This window comes from Aptenodytes patagonicus, chromosome 2 (genome assembly GCF_965638725.1).
Source record: "Aptenodytes patagonicus chromosome 2, bAptPat1.pri.cur, whole genome shotgun sequence".
Lineage (NCBI taxonomy): Eukaryota > Metazoa > Chordata > Aves > Sphenisciformes > Spheniscidae > Aptenodytes > Aptenodytes patagonicus.
In genome coordinates, this window is record NC_134950.1 from 15,082,760 (window position 1) to 15,101,160 (window position 18,401).

Here is an 18,401-nt window from a genome sequence, read left to right on the forward strand (position 1 = left end):
AAAGGGTATACCATAATTCATTCTTCCAAAGGGCTAAATAAAGTTGCTTGTTCAACTAATTAAGGAGGGAGGAGGGGGCTGATTTTGTAGGCTTCATGATGTGTTTTTGTTTTGTTTTGTGGTAAATGTGTGTGTGCACATGTGCAGTCTTTTAGGTGGTTTTAGTAGGTATAATTTCCCTTTTCGCTTGGTTAATCACTTCACAGAATGGAAACTTTCATTTCAGGGAACCTCACAGTGAATATGTCCCTAAAGGTGGATAGTTTGTTCCACCTATTAATCCTGCATAAGCTCTGCATAAGCAGTGAGGGAGTTGTAGCTCCAGAGAGTTTCCAAACCCTTTTGCTGTAATACTTTGATTTTTCTAGTGAAGTCTTTGGTTTCATCTGATTATGTTTCTTAACTTAATGACTGTTTTGCTGAAGACCCCAAAGCAAGTAATAGCATGATATAATGGACAGAACTAATTCCCAAATGCTGCTGCATGCTTCTGAAAGGGACAGGCTTGAAAGCGTTCTGCAGAAGCTGCAGAAGAAACACAAGGACAAGTTCCAGGTAATGATCAGAGCAGCCACCAAACCACTGGAGGCCACCAGGGACTGTGTGGTTATGTGCATGCTGAAGATACCACTTAAGGCCATGTCTTTTTTAAGTTCCCTCAGTTTGCACAGTTCCTGGTGCTTCATATTAAAACCCAGTCTCTTGAGACGAAAGCAATAGACATGCAAAGGCTCACAATGTAGTGCAAATGGCTATTTAGAGCCACACAGTGTGGAAGACTATTCATCTGTGACAACCTTTTTCACTTCCTGCAGAGCACCCCACAAGGACTTGTGAGATCAAGAACTGATTACAGGCAGGCAGTGAGAGATATGCATGATAAGGCATAAAGTCAGCAATCATCTCATACACGTTTTCAGTTTCAGACGGCACCAGCTGAGCCTATCAGACTCCTTAGCATCACATTGCTATAATTTGAGTCTCTAGAGAAGGATGCTGGTGGACAGCCAGTTCCCTGTTCACAGTGATAGGTAAGTGTGCAGCAGATCAAGAGAATTCTTTGAAAGAAGTTATAAACACTAAGGAAGTGGTTGCATGCACTTTTTCAAAATATTTTAACTGCTTGTTAGTTCAAGGAAATCATTGTGATCTGTTGAATGCAAAAGTGCATTTCTTTTTTCTTTGTATGTTTGCAGCAGCAGGTAGGTGGTGGGATGTATGAAGCATCTTGAGTAGGGATGAATGAGCCACTTTGAGAGAAGAGTCTCTCCCAGGATTTTGCCTGATTTTTGAACCAAACTCTTAAGCTCGGGAAATTTTCACATGCTGGTTAGTCTCAGGCATAAAAAGTACATAATTTCTTGGGACAGATTTTTGTTCTGAGGTTTCCAGATTTAACACTGTAAAATCAAGTTCAGAAGAGGCTAAAAGGTTTCTAAGATATTTTTTAGAACAAGGATGGAGTGTGAGATCAAGCCCTTTTGAGAGCTGTCCACCATGAACTTTAATTTTTGAAGGAAGGGGCAAGGAACCAAAATTCCTGCATAAATCATCTCTACACAGGATCAACGTGTGTCCTCATTTTATTTAACCTAGTAAAGTTGCTGAGAGATTTGCTTTGGTAGGGAAGCTGGAGTTGTGCGTGACTCATGAAGAGGCTCTTGGCTAATCTGACTATTTGAGGGCATTGAATAGCTTAGTGAAACACACTTTGGACAACTATATTTTCAACCCATTCTGTGTGAACCAACTGTGTTCCACAGAGCAGCTGCAATAACCTCTGACTAATTGGCTTTTCAGAAGGTTACCTGCTGAGAGCATCTGCCATGACATCCATTCTCCCAGAAATGTTTCATCTCAGAATTGCCTGATGCAGGCTACAGAGCCCAGCATCACAGGCAAGAAGTGAGTTTTCTCTTGAGTCAGAATATAGAGGAAAGGATTTGCCCGACCTTGTTGAATGTTCATCATCTGTCTTGAAGCACTGAGCATCCTGTCTAAACTGCCTTTTGAAGGCCACCCTGAAGCCTTCCTTGAGATGAGATTTGCCTTTGATCCAGACAGCAAATCTGCGAGCGAGCCAGGATCCCGCATACCCACGTACTCGCGATGGCTTATTAGGGCTTTCACACTGCGTCAGGCAGCATCACACACAGTGCCGTGCCCGAGCAGGCTGTGCGCAAGCTGTATGCCAGCTGCCGCCTCAAAGCCCTTGTGTGGACCTGGGACCACTTGGAGTGAACAGTGTAGCAATACATAAATAACGCCAAGGAGTTTATTGCATGTAACGTCATTCTCTTCCATAGATCTTATACGGGAATATTTGTTCAGTAGCATATTTATGGTGATGGTATCAACAGATATTAAAACTACATCCGGGAGGATTAAGAGTACCTGGTTATGGGGGCAAGTTGTCCAGAAGAAGAAGTGTCTTCAAAAAAAGAAACCCTGAATTCATCCTTGCAGAAATAGCAACTCACGTGTTGACTGCTGTTTGTTTTAAAGGCTCTGCTCCTGGGGTCTTGTGATGATACATCAATGTCCCTGATCATTTGAACAAAAAATGTCTTGTTTCATGGTTGGGTTTCATAGTTCATGACAAATATGTCCTAACTGTATCCTAAAAAAAGTAGGGGTGAAGGGAAAGCAACATTTATTTTTAATTCCATGTATTTTCAGCTTTTATAATTATTTTGCATGGCCTCATTAATGAATATTGAATGCTTGGGATTAGGATTACTGTGTTTGACGCTCTAGATGTTGCGCTCATAGATCCACCTTTCCTGTCAAGCTACTCCAAAACTAAAATCTTGGTTTCCTGCTTGGCAAGCAAATTCAAAAATCAAAAGCAAGAAGAGACTTCCTTCCTTTCCCCCTCGGTATTTTTCTACCGTATTGACACTGCGTTAAACAAACAACATTAAATAACCTTCAAGACTGTATCAGCTACCAGGTCTTAGTAATGAGGGGAAAATCAGGCAAGCCAGACCAAGACATGACTGGTTGGGAATCAAAACAAAATTGGCAGTCTTATCAAAAAACATCCACATCTCTGTTTTCTCTCTTGGTTGCTGCGTGTTGCATTCAGTCCATTGATTAATGTGTCACTGCTTAACACAGGCTGCTAGGCTGGGACACTTGCAGCAAGGCAGCTTGCCGTCTTTGTGCAGCCCTGAGGCTTGATTTGCTGCCTGTATGCGCTGGGGCTGCTCCGACCAGAGGAGGCGGCTGGGAGGTGGACGGAGCCTGCTGGCAAGCAGTGCTTTGCCACCTCCTCCGTGCTGGCTCCAGCTAGCTACAAGCTTGCAAACGTTTGAGGTAACCTTGGATCTCTGGCACTGTTGACTCTGCTTATCAGCAACCTCTTGGGTAATAAGGATGTGCAGCAATAGCTGTGTTTTCCTACAGGTTAAAAGAACTGGTGCTGTTCTCCACCCAGAACAGTAATGGGATGGTTTTGTGATAAAGTGAAACCAAACTCTGGAACAACTTCGGTATCATCTGACCTGGGGCAAATGGTTCCTGTCCATTTGCTGCCCCGCGGCAGCATTTTCCAGCCCCTGCTAATCTTCCTTCCTCCTTCCACCATGGTGACTGATGGAGATCAGCAGGTTCCCAAGTAGATACTTTGTTTTGACGTTAACTTCCATGAGCCTCACAGAGACATCTCATGCTGTCACGGCTCAGTGGTAATAATTCAATGCACAGTAAAGAAAAGGGTAAATCTACAAATGGGCTGCCAGCCATTTCCTTTCGACAGTGTACAAAATTCTTTAAAGGTAGTGATATCTCTAATTAGTAAATAGCAAGATGCAACGAGTCTGCAATAATGTACAGCATATTATCATGTCTCAAGTGACATGAGAAGCATGAAGTGAGGTACCTGTGGCCTTTCTGACACAGGAAAAATACTAGTCAACGTAGCTGAATGCAGCTTTTCGCAAGGCTCCAAGGAATAGTTGGTAGATGGATGTTGGAAATAGGCATTTTTCATAATAATCCCATGTTTGAAACATCCTGACCTTAGAAATACAGTATAAAATTAGTTCTAGGAGAAGAAACCTAGCAAAGGTAACAGATGCTTGTTTCCTTTATCAGAATCCCTCAATTATGAAAACGTGACAAGTAGATAATACTGCTAGGTTGAGCTGAATTAACATGTGTTTAAAATGAATGAAAAATATGTCCCTTTCCCAGTTAGAAAAAAATCTCACAGTACAGGTACTCAAAAAATGAAATACATCTCTGGCTTTGAAATGATTGTTGTCTTTCTACAGCAGCTTCTTGAAAATGTCATGTGAGATTAGATCTGTGTGCTGTTGTGTTGGTAAGTGTACGAACCCCCTGCAAAGGGCGGTCTTTGTTCCAAGAGCTTACAGTCTCAGGCAAGGTTTCAAAGACAACTGCTCATTTGTGATACCTTTTAAAAAGATCTTTCAGAAAGCGCTGGGTACGTACTGTTAGAAAACCAGGGTCCTTAGAGGAGTCTCCAGCTGGGCATCAAAAATGATCTAGGTAACATGGAAGAATAAGTGCTTCTAAAACCTTAGCCTCAAAAGACATAATGAGAAGAGAAGAAATGGGCTAGATCACCACTAAATGCTCAGTTTGCTTGCTCTAAATGCAGAGCTTAAGAGAATTACGACTTCTCCCTTGGTCAGTGTCACCAGTTGTGTCCAGACTGGCTCTGCTAGGTGTCTTGCATGGCTCGAAGCAGTTGCGCTCCCTCTGCGGTGTGGATGGAGCTCAGGTTGGGACCAGTCCCCATTTCTCCTTGTTTGCATGTTTCTGTCTGAAGGGCTGGCTGGCTCATTTCAAACTTAAGCATGAGTACAAGCCAACGGCTCAGACAATGTGGATGATTGTGGAATTTCAGCATGAATGCAATCCTGAGGCCTGACCTGATATAATTAGCCAGTTTACCCGTTTTATTTTAGTCCTGCAACTCTGTAGCTAGGCAAGGTATTTTCCATTATTTGGCAGAGCTTTTCAAATTTTCTCTTCTTTGCGGCAGACGAGCTATTTAACCTCAAAAAAAGTCCTGTTTCTCCTTTGTGAGACAGGCTTGTCTCTGTTGATGCTACACAGATGGGAGATATCCTCCAGTTCACCTGGAATCAAACACTTTTGAGGTGAGGTACCAGTTTGCCTTTCTCCAAGTTTAAAACCTCCCCCAGATTTCCCCTTTATCTCCATACCTGCTTAATGTCACCATTGCTTTTTTTTCTGTCCTGGGGGATGTGGTCAGCTATCAGTCTAGACCAGCTGAAGGCTCAAAACGTTCCCGTCCATTCTTCCATGGAATAAAACAGTTGCTGGGTCGCAAATGTGCATCTTTCTCAGGCCACAACTGACGAGGGTATTGCGTGTAGTAGATGACGGTAGATGGTGGTGGGATCATGGCACTAGAGAACCTTGAGAATAAAAGCAAGGCAGCTGAAAAAACAGAAATCAAAAGTAGCACTGTAATCAGGCGAATATGCCCACATAAGGAAGGAAATAGCTAAGGAGACTGTTTTTTATTGTTCGTCTATTTCATAGGCCATATTTAGATGGAGGGGTAAAGTGCTCATGGCAGGGTGTGGGATTTTTTTTAAATCTTATTCAGCATTCTTCCAGCACCTGCTGGTTTAACATCCCATCCTTTCCCTGCTCGATCAGACCTTCATGTCCATTTCTGCAAGGGTTTGGGGTTGGGAGAGGCAAATATGGGCAAACTGACAGCTTGGCAGAGCCAGTCAGCCTGCACCCCACAGAGAAGAGCCCGCCAGGCATGATTTTGAAGGGGTGAGAAGCAGAAATCCACTGTCAGCCTGAGTTTCAGCTGATGTGAATGCTGCCTTGGCAGCATCAGTATCCCATTAGCTTCACAATTTGGAATCTGGCCCAAAAAACCCAGTGATCCAGCTCTTCCCACACATACAGACATGTACATTCGTGCAAGAAGCAGGACATCAGCTGGAAAGGGTGCAAAGCCCACCCCGATGAGTCCCATCCCAGCACTGCCCTGATCAGAGATCTTGTCGGTAAAACTGGTGATGGGTGAGGGCTCTGTGAGAAACAAAGCTGTGTCCGAACACGTTGAAATAACATGGTGAACTTGCCTCTGCATGGCTCCTTGGCTCCAGAGGCTAGCGTAAGCCTGTGATGGGTTTACATGCATTTTCATGGCTACATACTGAATAAACGACTGAATGTGCTTCAGTGTGAGCAGTCCTGCATGGGCACTCGTCTCCTGTTCAGAAAGGCAAAAGGCAGAACAGAGAACACAAAGCCCCATCAGAAAATGTGCAATCATAACATAATTTAGGTTGGGAGGGACCTCTGGAGATCATTCCACTCAACTGTGCTCAAAGCAGGGCCAAGTTAGGTTGTTCAGGCCTTGTCTGGTTGAGTTGTGGATATCTCCATAGGTGGAGATCACACAGCCTGGTCAGGTAACTTGTTCCAAAATTTGACCACCCTCACTAGGAAGAATTTTTTTCCTTGTATCTAACTGGAATCTCTTCTGTTGCATCTTGTGTCCATTACCTCTCGTCCTTTTGCTGTGCATCTCAAAGAAGAGTTAGGGTGGAGGGGAGGAGAAAGTACAAGAAACCTCCACATACTCCTGCTTTATGGTGTGATCACCTTACAGCTTTGCAAGGGCTTTCAGGCAAGGAATAGCAGCCATCAAAATTGAGTGTGCCTTACTGCTTTTAGCAGGGAAAGAGAAACTCTGCAACCCCCTAATTATCTTATGGGGTCTGAAGCGGGGAAGGAATTGGGCGAGCTGTTTTCACATCTCCTATGCAGCAATGGCCAACTCTTGCCATCTTGGCCAGCAGAAATGGTGAGGAAACGTCAGCCCCTACTTTGGCATTTGGCTATCAAGCCTTCAGTAGTTAATGCAAGCCCAGCCAAACCGAAGAGCCTGCTCTCTGGGACTCAGACTAGAGGAAGAGTAAGCAGTGCTTTCACATGAGGCAATAAAATTCAAGTAGGCTTTGTTAAATCATACAAATGGTTGCTGGTCTGTGCTTTATATTTATCTAAGGAATTTATTAAGCACTGAGTTTTTTGGTTGATGACTGATTAAAAAAGTACTAGGATCACAATATATGTTCTAGGAGTAGTTTGTCTTTACAGCAGAAGTACATTTACTCAGCTCTAACCTGACTTGTTTCATTTTAGTTGAAATACATGGTAATGCCTTTGCTCTGTTCTATACTCACTGTCTGGTTTTGGTTTTCTGTTTTGCTTCTTACAGCCCCAGCAGAGAGCTCTCCATAAACATTTCCAGCCTCTAAAGCTGCTGTCCTGCCACTTGATATGAAAGTGAACTTTCCTTCATGAAAAAAATCCATAATAAATGGCACTGCCAGAAGGTGACCATGGAGGATTGAAGACAAACTTGAAGTAAAATCAGCCCACTGAAGATGATGTATTCTGGGAAGACCTGGTTTGCTGTGGAGTAAAATTGTGGTGCATAATACCCAGTGCTAATTTGTTGAAAATGGTCATTGACAGACCTTTAGCTGGAAAATTTCTTCCAGTTTTCATCACTGTGCATAACTTTTGAGTTCCCTTTAGGGGACTGTCTATGCCCTTCACTAGAAGTCCTGTTTTAGCATGGCAACTACTGGATTCTTCTATTACGTATGCAGATGGCATGATGTTTTAGGAAAAACTTACAGCAATTCTCCAATCTCAGTGGATATGTTCACAATATTACACCCTGGTAGGAATGTAAACGTCTTGTATATGTTAGTTTTGCAGTCTAATGGTATTCTGTTAAACAGTATCAGCACTTCATATGTGCTTTCTGCACAGAACTAGCACAGTCCATATATATATAATGGTCTTTTTTTAAAATACTGAAGATATGTTTCAGTATTTGTGCTGAGACTGCATCCAAACTGAAGTCCACTACTAGCATACCTTCACCGATTCACAGTAGATTGTGTAGATAGATTTGCACGTGGCAAAGGTGTGACTTCTTTTACCGAGACTTAGAGAACAGCTGTCACAGAGGTAGCCAAGAACAGGGTAGGTTGAATGAGCTGTAGGACACTGTGTCTGCTCTCCCTCTCATCCGCCAAATATCACAGGTTCTCGTTTCTAGTGTGCCAATGTGTTTTCTTACTCGGCAAGGGAGAGGCAAGGGAGAGCGCCTTTCTCAGAGATCTGTGTGACCCTGGGTTTGGTCTACGATAAAACCAGAATAAACTGGAAGAATTCAGGTTCTTTATGCTGGCCACCATTATGTTTTGGGCAGGGCTGGGGAATTGTAGTCCAAACTAAACTCTCTGAACAAGGTAAAGTGTAAGACTACACTTCTAAGGAGCAAGACACTCCCTTTGGAGAGGGCAGACTTCATTAACTTTTTCCACTTTCTATCCAAAACAGTGTTTCGGTAGGAACTGGGAATAAGCAAATGGTTCCAATAAGCCTTTCAATATACTGTAGCAGGCTCAAGACTGTTGCATTCAATCTGAGCGTTGTTTTTCGTTCAGTCTCTGAATGGCTGGCCTCATCTCTGGCTGTATCACAGCTGGCTGTGGTACTGTTTCTTCCATGGGGACTCAGTGGAATTAGTGTCTGTCCCTCACATCAGGACCTTCTTGACACACTCTGTATAATGAACTGATGCCATCAACATACTGAGGGGACTTACCTATTTGTTCCTTCTTTCTTTAATATCAAGGTAGCTTTTTGTGTATTTAAAGACCATCACTCTCTCCAGTCTGATAGACAGGTACTCCAGAGTCACTGTTAGCATATATGCCAGACTGTGGGTGAGACACCATACTGGTGTGAAGATACAGCAATGGAGAGAAGGTGCAGCTACATCAAGTCAAAGGGACCTTTTTAGAGGAAGCTCATGTATTATAATTCTTAAAAACTATTGTACAGTTCATTGCTAGAGAATGGAAGGTCAACCACTGAGGGTGCCTGCACAACCAACAGATAAATATCGTTAGGGCTTAATTTTTTTCAGATGGGTATGGGCTTAGGTTTCAGCTCTCCACCCATCTCAGATTCAGCATGTTGGATATTTCTATAGTATTCATTCCAAAAGCAAATTATTTTTATTGACGACCACGATTTTCAGAAGTCACTAGTGATTTCTAATGGTTTGGGTCTTTCCATGGGTTTTCAAATGGAGCTCCCAAGAATTACAAAGCAGTAAGCTTCTACATTCTCTTTCTGAAAATCCTGGTCCCTAATTTGAAATTAATTGGTGTAAAAATTCTCCTTAAGACATAAGAGTCTTTGCCAACGGCAACATTTGCACTTTTTAGATTTTTTCATAGGGTTGCAGGTTGGAATCTGATACCAAGAGACCTGGCCATGTGCGTGGCACAGGTCCACTGTAAGCTTCAGCAAATTTTACAGCTTTTTCTGCTACAGGTTTTAAAAATGCGCTCTGGCAACTGACATCAATTTCGTGTTGGTACAGCAATTAAAAAAACCCACTTTGATGTAAGTTATTTTAAAATGAAGGAGAATGCTATACTTCTGCAGTAGGAATTCTCTTATTTTACTACCCAGTGAAAAAATCTGGAATAATTTGAATGGTAAAACAAGAGTTTATCAGAGAGTGTTATCTTAAAAGGGCGTACGAGAAGAAGTTGAGTTAGGCAGAGAGCCACTAGAAGCATTTTTTGTATCAGTGTTAGTTTTGAACATTTTCCAGTATATGGGCATGAATTTAGATGTGTGCATTTCTCCTGTTAAAACAGTTTGTTTTAAAAGCTTCCCTGGATTTTAGCTACGGTGACCTAGAAAAGCAGTGTTATAGGCCCTGAGAAATGTGAAAATCAAGTCCAGACCCTTGTGTAGCCAGACTCGGTGAGAAGTCTGCTGTAGGTGCCTATCGGACAAATCTCCTTTGAAGCTGGTGTAGGTCTCCATCCTACAGCCAGCCTGTGCATGTGGATAACTCCAAGCATAGTTCCCCCGAGCCCCGTGACACTTCTCACGTGTGTAACTGTCTGCAGGAGCCATAAGGAAATAACTGTACTTTTTGGCTTGTATTTAACTATTCATCGTGTTTGGATTTTTTAATCACTGTTATTCTCCCAAAGTAGGCCATGCTTCCTCAGGGATATTTATGAAATTGTTCTACATCTACCGAACAACTATCTGGATCCCAGCATATTCTTCTGAAAACTTTTTAATATAAATAAACATGTAGGAGAGATTTTTGTTATTATGAATGGGGGCAGGTACTGTATTCTCGGAAAGGCTATTGAGTGCAGACAATCAAGTCTATTGCATTTTTTATGCCGAACACCTTATTAATAGCAGACACATCCGCTTTTGCCTGGGTCACAGGAACAGTTCAGGGGAAAGAATGCTTTATCTCTAGTCAATAAATCATTTATGTCGAGAGTGCCAAAGACCAAGTCAACATGAAAGGGAGCGAATAAGTTATTCCGGCAAAGGAAGTGAATTTAAATACGCTCAGAGCCATTAGTTCGGTGCAAAAGAGTAGGAGACTAATGCTATTTTCATAAAACAGCCGTTATCAGCCTTGTGGAGATAGATAAATTCGCAAAGGCCAGTGCTGCCGTTATATTGATCACTAGTTATTATCTCTAATTATCTACCAGTACTGCGATCAGGGCACCGTTCTCCCTGTGCAGACCTGCAGCCTTCCTCCAATGCCCGGTGCCTCTCCCTGCTGCCGTGCTCACCTGGTTCCTTTGTGTCGAGAAAGGCTGCAGCATCAGACCCCGCTAAGAAACGCTGACAGAAACTCAGCCATCCCAACTGCTTCAAACCCTGGGAAGACCTGCGCTAGAAACCTGAAGGAATTGCTCGCTTCAGAAAACACATTGCAGCTGAAAGCATCCTTTGCGCTGTTTTGTTCCTTGTTTTTTAAATCTGCGTGGCTTTCTGTGCCTGAACACCCACCATTTATTCTGCTAAGGGGATTGCAGCCTTCCAGGAGGGGAGTTTGAAAAAGCTCTGTGAGCTCTTGGGTTTTGCCTGCCCAGCTGCGTGGCGATGCTCTACCGGTGGGTTCATCCCTCCCTGACTATTCCTTAGGGTAAGTGTTGTCACTCGACAGCAGCAGCAGCGTCGTTGAGGAAATCAAACCATTAAAAATGACAAAATTCTGGTTTTGTTTTGCCCTGAATTTTCAGAAGACCCCAGGCCAGACCCCTGGCAGACTTACATTGGCGCTACTCCATCAAAGTCTCCAGAGATGTGTTGATTAGTGCCAGCCATGGAGCCAGGCCTGGGGTGGTTTTTTTGTCATCACTAAAACTAACCTCCCTCCACCCGCTACAAAGCCACAGGATCTCAGTTATTCAAAATTGTCTCAGGCAAGCAAAGTAAAATCCTGCATCTTTCCCATGGGTCCCCTTTTAACAATTAACATCTCTGCCATCAGAGTCTCCTTGAATGGCCCCACTGCAGGACTGTGCTGCAATTGACCCTGGTATATATAGACTGTGGTCAATAAGATTTTAATGTAAAAAGAAAAGGTCCTCTGGTATAAGTAAAATTGATGGGTGAGGGGGGAGGTACTACCAGCATTACCTGCAACCTCCTACAGTAAAATTCAGGAGAGTTATCTGGAGTGCAAAAAAAACCCCACCAACATAACATATGGGTGATTAGGCAGGCTCATGAGGATAAATCAGCAAGAAAAGTAGATGTTTGATGAGGGAAGCCAAAAAATGTATGTGAAGTCAGTGGCCAATAGGTTAGGGCTGGTAGACCAAAGGCTTTACATATATCCTGATAAATACCATTGTAGCAAAGCTAAGTCTGATGTTAGGCACAGCACAGTGATTACTCACAGTACATGCAAAAACCAACAAATATTCTTGTTTTTTATTTGAAAGCAGTAGAAGGAGGGAGTCAGCTTGCACATTAAAATGTAATTCCTCCTACTCCGTCAGTAATTATGGGTAATATTAAGCAGCAACTATCCAAACATATTTTTAAATTTGTAGAACCATTAACTGAATCCAAAAGTGAAAGAAAACTTGCCTAGGACTCCTCAGAACCGGAAAGCATAAAAGAAGCTTCAAATGACACTAAAAACCCAGTAATTCAAAAGAATGAGTGATTTGACCCAGAAAACTAGAGGCTCATTAGCTTCCTATCAGTCTTAGGCAAAACCATGGAAAGGTTGATATGGCACAGTCGTTAAAGCAATTAAAAATTGATAAAACCCTCCAGATGATTTTCATAGAAATGTATCATGCCAAATAAACTTGCTATCATTTTTTGTGATATCAAAGGCTTGTTGATAGAAGAAATTCTGCTGGCATACTATACTTAGCCTTCTATAGATCATTTGATTCTGATAAAGAACAAAATAGCACAACGCAAAATCAATATCGCCCATATTAAGTGGATTAAAACTGATTACAAGCTAGATCACAAAAAATAGCTGTAAATACGAAATTATCATCAGCGAGACTATTTCTAATGAGCTCCTCCCAAGGTATGCTCTATTTTCAATATTCCTCCCAGGGAAAGAGAAAATTACTGTTGGCAACAGCCAGAGGTGACAAAAACAGGGGCTCAGTAAATAATGATATGGAGCAGGTGAGTGGTAGAGAGTAACCTGGAGGACGGCAAAGTCAGAAATCCAGGAGAGATGGTGGCAAATCCCCCTTAGAGGCACGGGGAGTACGTCTGGAAGAATATAGTGACTGTGAAGGTGTGATGAATAATCTGTTCAACGTCAGCCCCAGAGATGCTCTTGCCAGCTGGGATGTAGGACCTGGCAGTAGCGGTGCTGTTCCAGTTTGTTTGGTTACTGCCCGTCTTTCAAAAAGGGTATCAACAACTTGGAAAGGTTATTTTCAATAGCTCCCAGTGTCATCCAAGGGCAGGAAAACAAGTCTTATTATAGTGTCAGACTAATGAAGCTCAAGCTATTAATTTATCAGAGGCAATTTGAAGAGGTGACTTGATCTCCGTCTGCAATCACAATCTTCTACCTGGGCAGGGAAGTGCTATCTGAAGGCAGGTAGCTCTTTTATCTAGAAGAAAAGGGAATGATGTGCTCTACTGGTTGGAAACTGATTTCAGGCTAGAAATTAAGTGCAAATGCTCGACAGGGAGGATAATTACCCATGGAGACAACCTACTTAGTTACCTGGCATGTTCTCCATCACATAAAGTCTTTAAATGTATGCAGAGTATTTTTCTAAGTCAATAAGCTCTACCTCAAACTGAGATCCAGGCTCGGTGCGGCAATTACTGGATGAGGTTATTAGGCGTGTGTTATGCAAGGATTAGACTAGATCATCAGATGTAAACTTCTAAATTAAAAATATCTTGAAGTTTCCAATATTACAGGAAGGCAGGGCAGCCTATATCCATTTTTGCACACAAAATGGTTTTAATTTAAACAGCCTATATGAACAGAGCTATGCTTGCCAGCATTTGGTCTGAGTGTCAATAGGCCTGCTTGCAGTTGTAAGGTCCTTCTGCGCATAATTAAAGGAAGAAAACCAGATAAGAAAGGACAACACAAACCCTTGGACGTATAAAGTCTGTTGTCTTTCATTAATAACAGCCTGAGACAAAATGATGCACTCAAATGATGGGGCCAAGTGGAAGTGTAGTCTGAGCAAGGAGTAGCAACTGTGGGTTTGCCTTTTAATTAAGGAGGTAGCATCTTGCTGGCAAGAAACAGATTTTCTTGCCTTCAACAACTGGCAGAGAAGCTGTGGTGCTGATTGAGAATTGTATTGTATCGCTGTGCAGCGGAACACAGTACATGAATTCCTTGCTTCAAAGACAGCAAACTGTTCCCGCTATCATGACGAGCCCCATTGGAGCCGATTAATAAAGCCCTAGAAGTGAAACGACTTCAGTGGGACTACCCAGAGTAATGAGAGCTGCTCCCAGCGGCGGGTTTTTGCAAGATTGGGCCCTATTACCATTGGCTGGTTTGAATGTTGTACCTTAGAAATAAGCAAAGGAGCGCTCGGCGTCTGATTCAGGTTTCACAAAACTGCTGTCAGTAGATGTGAGGCAAGTACCAGCTGTCAGAGCCACCTTCTACCGTGCTTCATCAGGCGGTGGGGAACAGCACAAACTACAATGTACGTTTTAAAGAGTAAACAGTTCACGCAGACCAGAGAAACTATAAAAGCAATACTTACGGCAAATTGGTATTGAATCAACATCAAGAAGCTGAAACAAGAAGGGAGCTAGCTATGGCCACAGCTAAGAAGATAAAGATCTTTGGGGATTCTTGCTCTAATCCAGTGTGAAATCCTAAGAAAATGAGTTTGGTCTAGATTTATTGTTTAAAGAACATTGGTACATGCTGGCCACCTGTCAAATAAATTCTGCGGATCACTGGCTTCGGTGCGTGATGGCTTACAAGTGTCCTCATGCTGCTGAGACACCTTGCAGCTTTGGAGGAGAGCTGTCCTTAACAGGCACGTCTGGGGTCAGGCTGGACGGAGAAGAAGCTGAACTTGCAAATGACTGTATAACGTCTGCTTCTGCCATAAAAGTAGGATTGCCAGCATTATTATAACACGGCCAGGCTTAGTCTGAGAATGAGACGAAAAGCTCCTTTCTGATTTTAATTCCAAATATATAAATTCTTCTTCAGAAAAGAAAAATCCTCTGTAGCTGTTGTCACATCTCTAATCACGTTACTTCTATTAAGCAGTTGCCTTGAATTCATCTATTTAATGTCATAAGTCACCAAATTAAATAGCGATACACAGGGTTTTTTTAAAGCAGGGAGATCGATACTGCAGCAAAACTGCATGTAAGCAATAAGAAGCTGTGCAGAGAAAAAAAAACAAATCACAATCTGCCCCATCAGATGCGTAGGGGACTTGGTTGGTTGGTTGGTTTTCTTTATTGAGAGCACAGTTTTATGTCTAGACAGAGGTTTTCCCTACTGAGCCAGGCTTTGGTCTCAAGACTAGTCCAGATAAAGAAATGTTTGGAGTCCTCTTACCACTTCATCGGCATCCCTTGTATGCAAGAGGCTTCTTCTCTGCTTTGCTTCTGAGAAAAGCACAGAGGGACATGAGCTTCCAGCCTATGCAAAGCATCTCGGGATGAGACCCAGATCTCAGCCTTCTCCCTGAGTCCCACGCCACTGACTGAGGGGGGGAATGGGGCCACGTTGGGCTAACCCGCAAGTGAAGCCCGGTGTCCTGTGCCTTGCTGAGCGCTCTCTTGAAGCCATTGCAGGAGACACATTACCTTGCAGAATCGGACCCTGCATTTCTGGGCACCAGCTGGGGTTGCTGCTGTCTGCTGGGCTTCCCCTAAAATAGAGATGAACTGCACAGGGCAATGTGCACAGGGGAATGACCAGCGTTTCCCCAAAGAGGCTGCATGCTCTGAGGAGAAGACTCCTTTGCTTTGCACTAAGCTGCTGGGGTACTTGGTGAGCACAAGAGGCATATTTTTAACTTTCTCAGAGTTATTGCAGAACCTGAAAGTGGCAGGGACGTGCTTTGGGACATGCTGGGCTTTCTTTTCAGTTTCTTGTAGGGACTGTAGCTGTATGGACTATGGACCTGCCTCACAAAATCGTTTCTTTTTCACAAGTGGGGGGTAAGATGGCAGTAATGCCTGCCCGACTGCACAGCGTAAACCAGCAAAGGGGGCTCTAAATTTGGGCTCCTCTATTTTGAGGAGCTAAATTTAAGGTTGATTGAACCTGACTTTGGGAAGAGCAGATAGCTGGCAGCTGGAATGATAGCCACACCTGAGCTGTCTCCAAAAGTTGCCCCCAGATCAGTGGCCCATGTACAGAATCAGATGCTGGCGCGGTGGCGGTGGCAGCTGATGATGGACACGAGCTGCAGGGAGCGAGAGGGAGGCTGCAGTCAAGGTCCCGGGAATCTGGTGGCCTGATGCAGGAGAGCTGGATGCAGAAAGGCTGAGTGCAAGCTCATGGCTGTGCTGTATGGTCAAAACGGTCTCTTGTAGCCAGCGAGTTGTGTCTGGTCCAGCTGCCTTTGGAGTCAGTTCTGGTTTACACTCACTAAGGAAATGCTCTAAGTCAGTGATCTCCTTTTAATGTTAACTTGGTTGAAAATCTAGGAAAATGCCAGCACTCCAATGGTTAAAAAGCGACGCACTGTTATTCCTGTGGCTGAACTTTTTAAAGACGGAGCCAAACGAGATGGCATAAGACAAAAGTGTGCCTTTTTGTTTGATGTACACTGCATTTCCCCAGGCATCCAAGGTGTTCATCTGTACACCAGTGCTTTTTTTCCCAAAACAGAAATTATCATGCAATCTAATTTTTAGTATACAAAGTGGCCATCACTGTTAATTCCACCCTACAGTTTTTATATTTACTCTTTAATTCCTTCTGTTTTCAAAGATCAACAAAAAATAAAACCCAGGTGGGAGGGAGGAATTCTTTTAAACGATGAAATTAGAATCAATATCAAATTTTTGGTATCTTTGGGCATGATCTCTGGAAGCTTTGGATATCTGCTTTATCATTTTGTATATTTGACAATTTTGTACTCTGCATTGTTTGACTTCATTTGTGCATGGCGATGTATTAAAACATGGAATTTTTATTATACAGTAAAAGTACTTTGTTTGATTTAAACAAGGCCAGGGCTTGATCCATTGCATGAACAGGAGAAGAAAAAAAAATAATAGAGGTTTTTGCCGGCAACCACTCTCACTTGACACTCTGACCGGTCTCTTTCGGGGGGTTTCCAGCACCTGAAGGTGGGCAAAGCTTTTCACCCACCCGGACGTCTCCTTCCCCAGCTGCGGTACTTTGGGTCTGTGCAGTGGTTTGCTGTACGGCGCTACAGGTGCTACGTAAATGCAGCGTGCTCATAGATGTAACAGAAGGTGTTAACCGAGCAAAGGGCTCTGTTCTGCTCGGTTTGGGTGTAAATCCAAACCGACTGCGCTGACTTGGCTCTATTTACCCCGGATTCAGTGCGGCGGGACCGCAAGCAGACACTGCACACTGTGAGGAAGGCTTTCATTGCCTTCCTTTCTCAAGACTTGGGGGGAGGCCCTTGTAAGCAGTGAAGCATCCTCTGAGGGGACCAAACCACAAAAGGAGCAGGTAACTAGGCTGTTTATGGTGCACGGCATTTCACTCCCATCCCACCCCCCCATTTATTCTCAGCATTTATGGCATGAGAGTAATTTAAAAGTCAGTAGATAAGGTAGTTTTCAGAAAAACTAATGCTGAAATTCCAGCATGATATTATGCTCTCCCATATATGTGTTTTTTTCTTTTCAGCCATAATTCTGAATGTTCTCACATTTGTAAGGTAGAGGCTGATGACATGTTTTGGTCAAACAAAATACTGGGCTTAATACAAAATAATAAAATGAAATTATATAGTGTGCAGTATAACTGACAAAGTCAAGATAAATTGTCATCTATAAAAATCATAAATCCTGTTTTTTATTGTAACATCTTGTGATTGGGCTGCAATTTACTAAATTCTGTTTATATCTTTAAAAAGCTTTCTACTCCATAAACTTCGCCAGTGAGAAGAATATGTTAGCAGGGAAAGCTCTGGTTTAGTAAAATCTGTGCACGTTACATCTCGGACTGAAGGAAATTAGAGCAATAATACAAGTAAAGAAAACAGTTTCTATGTCACGTGTCCTTTTCACCATCAGGGTCTCCACAAGGGTTACAGTGGCACCATGTTATTACTACTCTGGGTGCTGCACGCTAAGATTATTTCCATTATAAACAATATGCCACCTAAATCAGATCTGCTTTGTAATGGAATAGCAGCTACCATGATAATGAAATACTTCTCCCTGGAGATAGAGAAAATAGCTACTGATGCTGTGGAAGAAGGAGTTTCCATGTGCGTGCGTATGGGTTTTGCATTATAAATCTCACCGATGGGGTTGCAGTTTGTTACTCAGAAGTCATCGGTGGAGCAACCAGTTGTGCAACTTGGTTTTTGGGTTCTCTTACTTCCAGTGACAATTAGTCCTTGATGCAACTTGCATGATCTTATGTTATAACCGTGTACATCCCGCGGGTCCGTCAGAGCTTGCCTTACGCTGAGCAGCTATCATGGGTTGCAGGCCCAGGTCGTGCTGCTTGAACCCTTGAGCTCCAATACCATGTCCAAAAATTGGGTTCCTGAACTGGGACCTTATTAGCTGAGCAGATCTGTGCTCATTTGAGCAAAGCCTTGTGATGTGAGCAAATGTCCTTAGTCCATAATGAAGTCCAGTGAATGAAGTACAACCCTAGAATACCTAAATGATGGTCCCAAGCCCATCATTGACCTGCTATACGTGAAAGAACAAGTTCCCTCACATCGTCTCTTCATGTCCCACCTCCTTATCTGTAAAACAGGAACTACATTTACCTGTCACTGTTGAACCTTGAAACTCAATGGAGAAACTGTGAGTCTTCCAAGAAGATTGTGTTGTAAGTGGGATTG

General features: G+C 43.0%; 1 protein-coding gene across 3 annotated transcripts in view; it reads left to right on the top strand.

Annotated features, from left to right (window-relative positions):
• Positions 1-16,540, top strand: part of SAMD12 (sterile alpha motif domain containing 12) — a 184,531-nt gene extending 167,991 nt beyond the window's left edge. For all 3 annotated transcript variants that reach the window (XM_076329194.1, XM_076329197.1, XM_076329196.1), the window contains one exon: positions 7,250-16,540. In XM_076329194.1, the coding sequence (XP_076185309.1) occupies positions 7,250-7,272 (23 nt within the window). In that variant the 3' untranslated portion in view covers positions 7,273-16,540. The remainder of the gene's footprint in view (positions 1-7,249) is intronic.
• The last annotated feature ends 1,861 nt before the right edge of the window (positions 16,541-18,401 follow it).